Source organism: Engraulis encrasicolus, chromosome 7, assembly GCF_034702125.1.
Source record: "Engraulis encrasicolus isolate BLACKSEA-1 chromosome 7, IST_EnEncr_1.0, whole genome shotgun sequence".
Taxonomy (NCBI): Eukaryota; Metazoa; Chordata; class Actinopteri; order Clupeiformes; family Engraulidae; genus Engraulis; species Engraulis encrasicolus.
The window spans coordinates 49,896,308-49,911,307 of record NC_085863.1 but is presented as its reverse complement, the minus strand read 5'-3'; the positions used below and the strand labels follow the sequence as shown (position 1 = coordinate 49,911,307).

The 15,000-nt window shown below is 48.3% G+C and overlaps 1 protein-coding gene across 1 annotated transcript in view; it reads right to left on the bottom strand.

Annotated features, from left to right (window-relative positions):
- The window catches only part of ndst1b (N-deacetylase/N-sulfotransferase (heparan glucosaminyl) 1b), a 101,116-nt gene that overhangs the window by 42,360 nt on the left and 43,756 nt on the right, over window positions 1–15,000 (bottom strand). Inside the window, exon 3 of the mRNA XM_063203833.1 lies at window positions 3,394–4,723. Within this exon, the coding sequence (XP_063059903.1) occupies window positions 3,394–3,999 (606 nt within the window). The 5' untranslated portion in view covers window positions 4,000–4,723. The remainder of the gene's footprint in view (window positions 1–3,393; window positions 4,724–15,000) is intronic.

Below are 15,000 nucleotides of genomic sequence, written 5' to 3'. Positions count from 1 at the left end.
AAGAAAGACAGAATGAAAGAGAGAGAGAGAGAGAGAGAGAGAGAGAGAGAGAGAGAGAGAGAGAGAGAGAGAGAGAGAGAGAGAGAGAAAGTGAGCAAGAGGTGACGAGAACTTCATGTCTCCTGAGGGCTTCCGCAAAGTTGCCTGAAATCACATCTTCACCCCCTAATCGCTGTGTTAGTTAGGCCAAGTCATTAAGGCTAAGCACTTACACCATAGAGGTAGAAAATAACACTAGAGAGGACCCCGCCCCCCTTTTTACGGCAATCTGTAGCGGCCATTATCTGTAGGTAGATCAGAGAAATGGAAATTAACGGAGAAAGAGCCTCACCTCTGTCAAAAATGGCTTAATCATGTGAAAATGTCCATCAATACACTATACAAGGACAATAGTTGAAGTGTGTTGCTAACTATGTTCATAAAAGATATTATTTGATTTTTAAATGTATTTTATCGACTCATATGATTTAAGTAGATATTTAGCCTGACATTTCAAATCTGGTCTTTGATTAAAGTGTTACTTCATATTTACACAGTTTTAGTTAATTTCTTGACAGGGGTGGGCGTGTTCTCCATTGACTTGCATTGCCTGAAGTTACCTACACTACCTACGGAAGTTGGGAAGCTCCAGCTGCCATTTCCCAGTGCTGTCGCAAATTGCTGTGTCCTCTCTAGTGTTATTTTCTACCTCTATGACTTACACACACCCGCTTAGCACCTGGGGCGATAGCAATGCCGTAATTGAGTCACGTAGATTTTTTTTAAGTAACACAAATATATTTTTCCTAAACTGCAAATCTAGGGTTAAACAAACACTGCATAATATTTTGGATAACAAATACCCAAAAACGGAAGGATGAAAGCGTATCTCAGGTATCGTTACGAATCCAAACGAAAGGCTAATTTTTTCCACTGTGGAATGTGCAGCAGGTGCTGAGTTCTACCCAGAGCCTTTGGCTAACAGCTGGCCAGCAACAAAAGCACAAGCTCTTCTCCTCATCAGAGATGTTGCAGTACCCCTCCAAACGCACATGTGTGCACTCACATACACACACACACACACACGTACACACGTACACAAGTGCACAAGCGCACACACACACGCACCCCCTACTGACCCCCCTTAAGCACACATACAATTCACCCCAATGTGTACTTACACACAGACAGACACTCGCAAACGAACACGCACACGCACACAGACACATACACACGTGCACACAAACCCACACACACACTCTCCCACCCCCTTAAGACACACACACACTCCACCTATACGCAACCCCCCTGCTTCTGAGCTGCCAGAGCTACCAGTGGTTATCATACCTCTCTGGCCGAGTCACGCAGGGCTGATTTGAAACAGGCCTGTCCTGTCCTGAGCTGACCCCCGGGGCCATAGGAGCGCTCATGACCCCGACTACCCGGCCAGGAGGAGAGAGGCTTTAGCTGATTACAAACACCCGCCGCAGCAGCCGGAGCCAAAAGCAGGGCAACAAGGAGGGGGGCAAATGAGTGTGTGTGTGCGTGTGTGTGTGTGTGTGTGTGTGTGTGTGTACGAATTTGTGCCGTGTGTGTGTGCGTGCGTGCTTGCATGTACACAGGTGCCGTCACTGCCGTGCTGTTCATTTGTCTGCATGGGAGTGAGTGCAGCATGTGTGCTGTGCTCACCTACGTGTGCGATCGATGTTGTCAGGGAGTGAGTTTTTTTGGGGGGTTAGCAGGGAAACATCAAACAATGGGGTGAAAAAAACCCAGCAAACAGGAAGCGAAGAGATTGCCCTGATTAATCATCCAGCACAGAGGTCACCGAGGTCAGTAGGGAGGTTCTGTCACAGAACACAATCAGAGGTGACAAAGGCAAGACTGCTCCCATACGGATGGCGGTGGTGTGTTGTCATCATCATAGTAGTCATCATAATCATTATCACGATCATTACCCATGCCCGTAATGGACAGCACAAACACAAAGACAATTAGTGTTTGTTCGCAAATGCATTTCTTGGATAGCGATGAGGACCACAGCACATAACAGTAAACGTGCGGTTGGTTTCATCAAACTCTGAGAAACTTGCATCAGCCTCCGGTGCTGCTCATTGTTGATGTGTCTGATGGTCTCAATATGGGCGGTGCGGTTGCTTGTGCATTCACTGTGCTGCTACGCAATGTTTTCATCAAGCTAAAAAATGGAGCTAATCTTGAATGTGTTTGTCCGATCGTCTTGATATTGTGTTGTAATCCACGGTACTTCCTAATGTTCTAATCCCTCTGAGTAATTAGCTGGCCCTAATCTAGTTTTTTTTAAATGTGGACAGTGGGAAGGCAGACAGGAAATGAGTTGGGGAGAGATACAGGGTGGGATCGGGAGATGACTGTGGTTGTATTCAAACCCAGGTCCGTGGGATAGGCTATATTGGAGACGGCTTGTTTAACAGCGCACACACCCACCAAAGAGTCATTTCCATGGTTAATGCATCTGACTGTTTCAATATGGTCATGCATCCATTTCCCACAATACTTTAATCGAAGTTATTAGGCGTGCCAGCCGAAAAGGTTTTCCAGTACAATTGTCTATTAGAATTATTTTATGAGATATCATACTCTACTGCATATAAATATTGATTTAAATGCATTCACCACTCAGAATACATACAGAATGTACGGGAAGTATATCCTTTAAAAGAAATTAGATTATCTATAAAATACAGGGTTCAGAAAAAGAGGAATATTGGCTTTACGTAAAGCATATGATAAAGTGAGTAAGTCGAAAGTTAATTAGTATAAAGTAACAGCTATTGTGCTTGAACATGAGGTGAAGAATGAGGATTTGTGTGTGGCGAGGCCCGACCATGAATGGGATTGCGTGCCCATGGGGACCCAGGTTCGAGTCCAGCCTGGGTCATTTGCCAGTCCTATGCAGTCTCTCTCTCCCACTCATTTCCTGTCTCCCTCTTTTACTGTCCTGTCAAAATAACAGTTAAAAGTCCCCACCTAAATAAATATTTTTCAAAAAGAATGAGGATTTGTGCAGGGCTTTTTTTTTTAGGTTCATCTTGACATTTCACCTGAAAGTCTCTTTGTGCACAGTGTGTTGTGTTTTTCTGTATGGACTCGTTTCACCTCTTGAAGGGAGAGATTTGAAACTCAGAGACGTTGATGGACCAGGATTCAATATACAACCAGTAACAGGCGGGACACATGCAAGGCAAATTTGTGACGCAATAGTGGCTGGCGGCCAATCAAATCCACAACACAAAAGTTTCAATTTGATTTGCCGCTGCGGCCTAGGATTGGACTGTCAGAACCGAACACTTCGGAATACTTTCGCTTCCATTTGGTCATTCGTTTCTATGTGTAAGGATCTACTAACAGTAAGAGTAATTGTTCTCCACCCACCTTGAAAAAGCCGATGATTCCCACGCCGTACTCCACGCAGTACTTGTCCAGCAGCTCGCGGTTCCAGGCGTCCAGGTTGACGTACTTCAGGATGTTCTCGTAGATCACCAGCGCGAAGCGGCCCCGGTTCTTGTCCGTCAGCGTGGGCATGTCCCCCTTGCCCGGCGCGATCTCCGTCTGGTAGCGGAAGCGCGCCGACTCCAGGATGGCCACGATCTCCTGGCCCAGCTGCGAGTAGAGGCTCTCCACGAACACCAGCACCACGGGGTCGGTCCGCGACGTGTCCGCGGGTTTCGCGGTGCGGGCGGGCAGGGCGTTCCTGGAAGGCGCGGAGGGCGTGGCGGCTCGCAGGTCATCCCAGTCGGCCGTGCCCTGCTCTGGGTCGTCCCCCAGCAGTGGGCCCCCTCCTCCTGGACCTCCGATACCACCAGGCCCGCCGCTACCGGCTGCTCCATTGCCCGCCGGCTCCAGCTCCCGCTTGACGCCGTAGAGGAAGTAGGCGGAGACCAGCACGCTGACCATGCAGAAGAGGAAGAGGAGGAGGAGGCTGGTCTGCAGCGTGAGCTGACGGTAGAGCCGCCGCACCCGGCTGCACGCCAGCAGCATCACTCCTCCCGCGAGTCACACACAGTCACCACCTCTGAGTGGATGCTCACGCCGACCACTGGCCGGCTACTACCCAAGCACCAACACGCTCTGCTGCTGCTGAGGCTGCTAATACTACTACTGATGCTGCTGCTGTTGTGGCCTCGGGGGATGAAGACCAGAGGGGAGGCTTGATTTCGGGCTTCTTGGCGTCGTCGTCGCAGGGTCTCATGTCACCATGGCAGAGCGTCGTCGGGGGGACGGGGCGGGCAGGGGACATCATTTGGGGGATGCGGCGATGATGATGGCGATGATGATGATTATGATGATGATAACGGCCCTTTTATGTTTTCGGCCGCTGGGTGGTGCGGCTTGGAGAGGGTGGTGGTGAGAAAACAGAACTCTGTTCTTCACCTGACCACCAGAGGAGGTGACATCATGGATAACCACCCCGTCTAGTTCTCAGTCACTATACCCTCAGGCAAGGGTGATGGTGGTCAAAAAAAAATGTTTTAAGGAAATTCACCAGACCACCTGCAGAGGTCGACTGTCCTCCTTACGTCCAACCCGCCCCGCGCTGAGGAGGAGGAGGAAGGGGAGGACGAGGAGGAGGAAGGGGTGGACGAGGAGGCTGGTCCGGTGGCTGTCGGGCTCCCCCAGGCTATGGATGTGAACCTGCTGCGGGGACGTGCAGCTCCTCCCAAGATTCATAACCGAGACATGCGTTCCAACAAGTCCCACTGACCTAAAAAAAAGAAAAGAAAGGGAGAAAGGAGAGACATAGAGAGGAAAGGTTAAAAAAATGTATTCTCGAAAAAGAAAAGAAAAATTAACACCAAAATGTAATCACTGGTTTGACATTTCCAACAACTCGACAAAATTTCTAAAAAATCTGTGCCTGACTTTTTGAGTTATCCTGCTGACAAACAAACCAACCCGACCGAAAACATTACCTCCTTGGCAGAGGTAAAACGCTACTGCAAGTGCATTGCACCAAGATCCTAGACTACATGGTTTCTTTCACGTGGAGACAAGACATTCCATCCGCCTTTGTTTTCGTGTTGAAACCTGATTTAGATCTTCACTGTGCGTATTGTTTTCATCTGGGGACCCTGATGGTATTGTTTTCCCATCTTTACAGTGATAGAGCTGCCATCATCAGAGACATTGTTTTATGGATTGCTGGGTTTCTGGCTGTTTTTGTTGTTTTCAGTCTATCGTGACTTGTCAGTAGCGTGGGGAAACACTACACGCTTTGGTCGAAAGCTCAAAACAAAAGGATATATGAGATGTAACAGCAGATAGACCCTCAGTCATGGTTTGTGTGTGTGTGGGTGGGACCCCCAGCTCTCTCTCTCTATCCCCCAGCTCTCTCTCTCCATCTCTCTCTCTCATTCTCTCCCTCTCTCACACACATATGCATACCAACGCATGCACACAAGCACTACACAAACACTTTTTGCTCTCCAACCGCCCACTACCCCCCCAACTATCAAACTATACGCCCCCCCTCCATGAGCAGTGTCAGCAATCGTGGGGTTACAGCTACAGCTGTGCCCTGTGTAGTAAATAGCCAGGCGTTTCATTAACAAAATACCACCAGGATCCACTTGGGCACGTATACAAATGACTGCGGCACACACAACAACAACTGTGCCTCCTCCTTGCACGGGCTCACAGGGAGGGAAGAGTCGTCTTCTGCTTTGCGCCCTTTACAGCTTCACACGAGGGATGATAAAGTTGTTTCATACAGTGCAGCACATTCCTTGTCTTTCAGCCTAGTTACACACGCAAGCAGCAGTGGGGCAGAAAGTGTGTGTGTGATCTCGTTTGTATTTGTGTGTGCTCTATTGTGTGTGGGTGTGTGCACTCTAGTATGTGTATGTGTGTTTGTGTGTGTGCGGGAACGCTTGTGTGCCCTCATTTGTGCTTGTGTGTGTGTGTGTGAGTGTGCGTGCGGGAGTGGAGTGTCAATGACTGTTGGTGTGTGGGCACGTCTGGGTGTGTGTGTGTGTGCCATGTGCTGCTTCTACACTGGAGGTAAACGACCTTGGAAAAAGAAAGATTTTTTTTTAGCAAGAGCAGGCAAAAGCTTGCCAAAGTCTTTCACCTCGAAAGAGTGTCCTTCACGAAGGGGCCTGATAAACTGTGAGCCACAGCAGGATCGGAGTGAGGGAGGGGAGCAAACACAGCCATAAACTCTGCATGTTGTGATAATGCGCCAAATTCCCAGAAAAAAAGAGAGAAACAATCCCCCTCTCCCCCTCAATCTGCACCCCTCTCACACTCCAACACAAGAGGCACAGAAAAAAATCATTACTTCTCACTTGGCTTTCATTTGCCTTTGTCTTTTAAAGTGAAAATGACTTGCGAATTGTTTAATCCTGCCAGACAGACGCACAAGAGATGTGATTTTTTTTCTTTTGAAGTGACTAAGGGAGAGTTCAAGGGGGCATATGTTCGGGCTCTGTGTGGGTCTCCTCCATACCTTCCATTCACACAGAGTTCCAGCAGGAGCCTGGTCCCTTAACGAACTCTAGCTCGTTTGGAGACTTTTGTGTGCCATTTATAAAGCCTGCATTCCGTACACACACAAACTTTCTCTCCTCCACACACAAATTTGCTCCCTTTCCATCACACACACACACACACACACACACACACACACGCGCACGCACGCACGCACGCACGCACGCACGCACGCACGCACGCACGCACGCACGCACGCACGCACGCACGCACGCACGCACGCACGCACGCACGCACGCACGCACGCACGCACGCACGCACGCACGCACGCACGCACGCACGCACGCACGCACGCACGCACGCACGCACGCACGCACACACACACACACACACACACACACACACACACACACACACACACACACACACACACACACACACACACACACACACACACACACACACACACACACACACACACACACACACAATCTCTGCCAGGACAAATGGAGCCTGACACAGGGGGACGGCTGGAAGTTTGTCTATAGGGAGGATCCCAGCACCACAACAACACAGAGGCCCATTGACGGAGCAGAGCAGAGCGGGCGGGATGGGCAAGGCTGGAGCCTGGCTGTGCGTGTCTGCACAGGGCACCGGGCTTAATTCAAAAGGCGCACAGCGGAGCTCCGGAGGCACTGCACTGTATGCATGTACATTACCTAACGTGTACGGGCCGAAAAAGCCCATAAATGCAAACAAAGAATCAAAGGGGAATGGAAGCGGAAGGCGGGGAACATAAAGGTGGCCCAATACAGGTTAAATACAGTTAAGCTCTGAAAGGGCAAGCAAACCCACAAAAGAAACCTGTGTTTGTTTTTGAAAGCTGTCAAAAGCAGGGGCGCACAGGAAAAGTGAGAATGGACGGAAAAGCCATGTGTACATTGAAACTTTCCATCTTTGTGTGTGCACGCGTGTGTTTGTGTGCGTACGTGCGTGCGTGCGTGCATGCGCGCGCGTGTGTGCGCGCAAGCATGTACGTGAGGGGGAGAAGCAGTCAGCATTCACAAGCTGTCCCTCATATCCGACATGTACGCACATACGCACGCACGCTACGATGGACAGCTTGTGAATAGCGAGGGCTTGTCTCCCTCTCACCTCGTCCCCTCCCGAACTGCAGCTGCTCTATAGGGCTCTGCTCTTCTGGCTCTATTTTTTGTACATTATCTCATATTCCCATCAGGACTCGTGTTCAGGTGCTGGGTGGGAGGATTTAAGGACTACAGAAACAGGGAAGGCAACAGGGGGGGGGTACAAAGGGGTCAGTTGTCCCGGTCTCAGACTTGGGTTCTCGTTACATTGCATACATGGGCGAGGAGGGAGGGAGCCCTTCAGATGACTATTTCCTGGGCCCAGCCACAGGGTGGGAACCCGAGGGGTTGATGTGGTAAAGTAGAGGAGGACTAGGGAGGTTGGTGGGGCAGTGCAGTTTGAAAAATGTTAAGCTCACAGGAATTTATGATGAGCAATCAGAAGATTGAGAGCAGGTGTCCCTCCCACCGCTATCCATCCCCTTCCCTCTCCTTCAGTCACAAACATGCACCACCATCTGAAGTGTGTGTGTGTGTGTGTGTGTGTGTGTGTGTGTGTGTGTGTGTGTGTGTGTGTGTGTGTGTGTGTGTGTGTGTGTGTGTGTGTGTGTGTGTGTGTGTGTGTGTGTGTGTGTGTGTGTGTGTGTGTGTGTGTGTGTGTGCAAAATATTTGTGTGTTGAGACTAGCAGAAGTCTGCGTGTGCGTGCACATGTGTGAGGTGTGAGTGTTTAGCATGTCTGTGTGTGTGAGTGTGCGTGTGTGCATGAGAGAGAGTGTGAGAGAGAGAGAGAGAGAGAGAGAGAGAGAGAGAGAGAGAGAGAGAGAGAGAGAGAGAGAGAGAGAGAGAGAGAGAGAGAGAGAGAGAGAGAGAGGTTGAATGTGTGTGCAGTGCATTTAACATCACAGCAGCACATGCCTGCCGGTTTCCTCCCCCGGCCGGTTCTGATTTCAACAACAGTTAAATGTCATCAAGTGCCACCATATGGCAGGTTAAAAGCCCAGAGCAGCGAGAGCCCAAATTGCTGCACATGCTCTTAGTGTCGTCTTTTTAAGCGGCGTCGTGACCCGACACACATGTTAGAGCTGGAGACGGGAGACAGAAAACAAGCTGGAATACAACGTAAGGACACAGAAGACTCAGACTGTAAGCTTTTCTGTGCAGCATGAATGCTGTCCGTGAATGGTTTCACTTAAGGATTGAATCGAGACTTCCAGAAAAACAAGACTTTGGGGAGGGGAATACATGGAGAGACGGATTCCTCCCTTCTTAAAATGGTTAAGAGAGGAATCTGTTTTCCGTGTTAGCATCCAAGGAAATACCCGAGTGAGTCAGAGTCCATGTGGCAGACGACAGACAAAAAGACCAGACTGGACTCTGGGCTCTCTCTCTCTGTGCGTGTTTGTGTATGTGTGTGTGTGTGTGTGTGTGTGTGTGTGTGTGTGTGTGTGTGTGTGTGTGTGTGTGTGTGTGTGTGTGTGTGTGTGTAATTTCATCCCAATCAATAGACACACACTACCCCCACTCTCAGAAAAACCACCACCCACACACATGTGCACGCAAACACAGTATGCAAGCACACACAGACACACACACAAACACAAAAACAGACACACACAAAAACAGACACACACACGAACACGCACAACGAACACGCACGCAAACACGCACGCAAACACGCACGCAAACACGCACGCAAACACGCACGCAAACACGCACGCAAACACGCACGCACACACGCACGCAAACACGCACGCAAACACGCACACACGCACGCAAACACGCACGCACACACGCACGCACACACACGCACGCACACACACGCACGCAGGCACGCACGCAAAACACACACGCACTTATTGATGAGCACCGCCTGGTAAACATGGCTGCCAAATCTGACGAGAGATGGGCAAAAAAAAACTGTTTGGAAGAATCTAAAAGTGCTTCTTCAGCTCTTCCAACAGTGCCTTCTGGCCTTCTGTCTCTTATTCAAGTTAAAAACCCCTTAAGGAACGCACACAAAACACAGCACACCACACACTTATGCAAACTAAAAACAGCAACGACCTTCATTACACCAGCACGAGTTCATCAGACAGTTTTCCTGACCTTTCTACTTCACAGCAATCTGCAATGTCAGACAAGAATGCTGAGAAAAGGGGAAAAAAGAGACAGAATCTGAAGGGAGGAGGAGGAGAAACAAAAATCTGGAAACACAAAGGGAGGGGAATGTGAGGAGACTTTGACATGCAGAAAATGTGTTGTCATGTCTTCATGTCTTCTGTCTCTTTTTTCTCACCTCCCCCCTTTTCCATTTCGGCAACAAAGTCATTGAGAAATGGAGTCGCAGAGGTGAAGGGGGTGGAGAGGAGAAAGGGAAGAGAGGGGGAGAGAGAGGAAGGAAGAGTGGAGAAGGGAAAGGGGGATGAGAGGGACGCGAGGAGGGATGAAGGGTGGATGAGAGGGAAGAGAGACAGGAGAGGTGAGGAGAAGAGAGAGGGATGAGAGGGGGCAGGGGAGAAACAGAAGAGGGGAGAAACAGAAGAGGTGGGGGAAGAGAAGGGTGGAGAGTGAAGAGATAGATGAGAGGGAAGAAAGGAGGTATAAATTGGATGAGAGGGAAGAGAGGGGAGAGAGGAAAGAAGGGAGAAGTGAATGGAGGTGAGAGGGATGAGAGGGGAGAGAGAGAAGAGGGGAAATGAGAGGTAAAGAGAGGAGAGAGGGAAGAGAGGGTAGAGGAGAAGGAAGGAAAGGGGGATGAGAAGAGGGATGACAGTCTCTGCAGAACACAAAAGCCATTTCCAGCTTGCTGGATTACTGTCAAAACACACCCAGACTGCCAGACTGCTCTGGGATGGGCACAGAGATGTCAGGTGTCTGTGTGTGTGCGTGTGCGTGTGCGTGTGTGTCTGTGTGTGTTGACATCCACATGTATACATGTACGTGTGTGTTTCTGGGTATGTGTGAAATGTCTGTGCATTTGTGAAGGTGTTTACCATCATCAAGTGCCCAACCTAGACATCAACTGGGGAGAGAAACACACTAATGACTTTTAGATGCCCAAACCATAACCCAGGCCATACACCCCCCACCATCCACCCCAGGTGACGGTTGGCGGTGTTCACAATGCACTTCGATGGAACTGGTTTGGTTTCCATCGGAGTCTCACATATGGCGACTGCAAGGTAGTGGTGGGATAAAACGAGGAGGGAGGGCGGATGTGACGGAGAAAAGAAAAACAACAAAGGCTTGTGTCCCCGGTTCCAGCTGGAACAGACCAAAATGAGGCATAGCTTGAGGGGCTGGAATAAAACGCCTAAAACGATTACAGGCACACACACACACACACAGAGAGAGCTAGGGAGCCGGGGAAAAAAAGTTTTGAAAGGTAGGGAGGGATATCAGCACTCTGCAAAAAAAAAACCCTTGAGCGCCGGGATTGTTTGAGGTGAGTGAGTGGCTGACTGCGTTAGTAATTAAGGTGAAAAAAGGAAGAATGGGGATGGGGGGTGTGGGGGGGGCGAGCTGTGGGGTAGCCAAATCTCCACATTTACTTCAATACCTTCTTTCATTTCCAAATCCTCCGCCATGTGACAAATTGCCTTAAGAAAAATGTTGCTTGGGCATTGTGTGGGCATGCCTGCGTGAGTGCCCGCCTGTGGTATTGTGTAGGTGTGTGCTGGGCCATGTGTGTGTCAGTGTGTATGATTGTGTGTGTGTGTGTATGTCAGTGTGTATGATTGTGTATGATTGTGTGTGTGTGTGTGTGTGTGTGTGTGTGTGCGCTCGCCTGTGTGTGTGTGCCAGTGTGTAAGATTTTGTGTGTGTGTGTGTGTGTGTGTGTGTGTGTGTGTGTGTGTGTGTGTGTGTGTGTGTGTGTGTGTGTGTGTGTGTGTGTGTGTGTGTGTGTGTGTGTGTGTGTGTGTGTGTGTGTGTGTGTCCGTCTGCATGTGTGCGTCATAGAATGCCTCAGTGGCCAAGAACAAGAGCGCGGTGCATTGCGGTGAGGAGGGGCGCTGCGCTGAGCGGAACACTGTGACACTTCCTGAGAGAGGAGCACCATGGGTAATTAGCGGCGGGGCAGCAGGCAGGAGGACAATGGGGCTGGCCACGGGAGCTGGACCTACAGCGCTGTGTGCACGTCTCACTCGCTCCGCTGAGCCGAGCTGAACTCAACCGGCTCCACTACCGGCAGCACCGCCCGCCACCCAACACCACCAACACCTCTCTCCCGTCCCGTCTCCTCCAGGGAGCTGCCCGGTCAGACAGGCCGAGTCAAAGATCCGCTCCTGCCTGAATGGCTGGCTACACTGCCGGCCTGCCGGGCCACACCCTTCCCCCTAGCCTTCCCACAGGGTGGCTCCACCACACTGATGCTGCTCACAATGACCGCCAATGTTGTTGGGGCACGGAGGCAAAGAACGAAAAAAAAAAAAAAGACGACAAATGGCTGGCTGCGCAACCTCCACAATGTTCAGTCACCACCTGCAAGTTTACTAGAAAGCACAACCACACACAAACATCTCACCTTGACGGTCACTTTCAACTATTTGATGAAATATTGTGGAAAGCCTGCTGAACTTGAACAGGAGCACATATTTGGTCCTTGAAGAAGGGTCAGTATGAATACTTGGTCTAGGGTGAGTAGAAGACCGTAAGGGCCTCCGCACACCAGTTTCGACAGCACAGCCATTGCTCTGGTCCAGCCATTAACAATATCTCCAACCACAGTTACACACAGGGCCGGTTCTGGCTTATTTGGTGCCCTAGGCGAGTTTGAGTTCTGACAGGGACAGGGTGAGAGAAAGGGAGAAGAGCTGTCACGCTATTGAATTTCATAATATACAAAATATAGTAGCCTCAAATTGTCTGCAATACTACATCACTCAGCATGAAAACATGCTGTGCATGGTTCTGTTACATGATTCATGTAGGCTATGTCATTCTGGTCTGGAAACAATGTTTTTTTTAAGCTTACAACAAGCAGGTAATTCATGTGGATGGAAGGAGATATGGCAGCTAAAATTGTTTTAAACATTCCACCAGTCTTACTTTACATTGCTTGTCAACCTAAGCAAGTATTATCAGGTGGGTGTTAGTAAGTAGTGAGTAGGCTACTAACAGCTACTTTACTGGATTTCATTGCTTGGCATACTTGGCTAATGTTAGCATGCTAACTAGCGATTTCTCAGATCAAAAACAAAGCTCTTTTTCTCTCTAATTCCAAATAGTAACCTCATAACTATTAGGCTTTCCATAATCACAAACGGTTGCTGATTAAATCACATAGTTCCAAAACACCCTCTGCAACTCCTGCATCATGCAATGAGTGGTTTAATGAGAACATAACAATTCTCCATCCAGCAGAGCACTGCTGTTTGCGCTTGCCCTCTCTGTCTCTCGAGTGAGTCTCCAAATTCAAAATAGATCGCACGCTGTCACTCGTCCCGCCCCCTTTCTCAGAACTGTCTGTTTATTGGTTCACAGACTTCCCTAAGACAATTGGAAGCGATATTACTATTGGCTGAGGGGCGCTTTGCCGTGAGGAGCGCTTTCGCCACGCTTTGTTGATTGCGACTTCATAAAAAAAACTTCATATCGCAAAATTACGCATCGGAGAGCGCCATTTCGGCGCTCCTTCTTCACATGGCGCTCTAGGCGACCGCCTAGCCGGCCTATGCTTAAAACCGGCCCTGGTTACACATCATTGCAGTTCACCTGAAATACTATTTGGAAGGGCCCAAATCACACTAAAACACATTTAGCAAGAGCTAATGAAACTGGCACAATTTTTTGGCCAGTCATTTTGCGCATCAGTGCCAAATCAAACCAAAAGGTGATTGGCCCAGTGGGTTAAGGGCAAGTGGAGAGGAGGTGTTATAATGAAGCCTACAACTTGTGATTTTTCCTTAGCTGGCGAGAGTGTTGGAGATGACCCACAGGTCGCTGATCAGAAAAAAATATACAAGTATAAAACACACATACACTGACCATTTTGTTTCAACTTCATGCATAATGTGGGAGGAATAAAAACCTGAAACTGAAATCTGTCTAGTTATAATATAAAATACTGGCACCAAACATGTTAAATCACTAAATAAAAGGACTAACAGCTAAAAATGCTATAGGCAAGCCTTCTTGTCAAGTCAGTGCCTTTTGGACATATTAAGCACGTACATAACATGGCACCTACGCCCAGGCGCTGTTGAATTGTGTGATAAAAACATGTTTGTCTCGACTGACTAAATTATTTGTAACATAATGAGGTTATTACGCAGCTCTGGATAGAACGGAGTGAGCATTGTAGGACTACATGAATGCTGAGGGCCAGGTAAATTAATGAAGTATTAGCATGTATGACAACCAATTATTTTTGTTATGCTTTGCCTCGGGAGAAAATGACATTCAGAAATGATGCTTTAATTAACAACAGCGCAGAGCAGCAGAGGACAAATATACATTTTCTTCTTAAGACTCAAACACACATCACGTAGCACTAACTTAACCTACTTCAAGAGCACACACTTCGCAGCAGCTTCACATTAGGGTTGTAGCCATATAGATCAAAAAGGTATAATTAGGGATGACCACACAAGCTTTAGGAAGATTTGAAGCACCTACAATATCGTTTTTTTTGGTATGATTTATAAAAAGTTCTGCTCACCAATTATCTTCTTCAACCTGGCTGAAGAGTTGTCCTAATTAATGATTAACCAACTCTGTGCAGAAATATGAAAAAAAATAATTACATGATGGTACAGTTCGGCTTCTTATTCTGTCCTCAACAGGCAACAATCCGCATAGCTGTTCATACGCAGCACAGATCTAGCACCAATTTTTATTCAGCAACCCTGATTTATGTGCCTTTGAAGTATGAATGAAGGTGCAGGAGAAATGACTAGGTAGGCCTAATCTCCTTTCACGTCGGCGAGAAAGGGACATTAGTTAATAATGAGATGTCAAGCAGAGCAGAAGACTCTCGGACTAAATCCGCACGCGTGGCCGTGCATATTTTTATGCCTTAAGCTCTCAAGTGATATGCCCCTTAATGATACCTTCTTGAATGAATTAAATACAAGGCCCCTCTTCACAAGTGAGAGTCAGAATAATTCAAAGGTTGTCTTCATATTGAGGGCAAGGACTGGAATGAAACATATTTCATATGTCAACTGTGTTCTTAAAATATACAAGGACAGGGACACTATTTTATATGCGTATGTATGCGTCCTTGTGAGTGTTAAAGAACAGCCCATTGATGGACAAATTAATATTTGCACAAAATAACACAGGTGCATGTTCAGTCACCAAACATTCACTTTCAAAAATAACAAGATAGTGAAAGACCAGATAGTCCACCTGCAAAAACAAACTCGAAACGGGGAAGGACAATCCTGAAAACTGATGTCCTCTCAAAACAAACAGCTTGTTCCCTTGGCGATGACCTGAATTTATTATAGCGGGGGAGC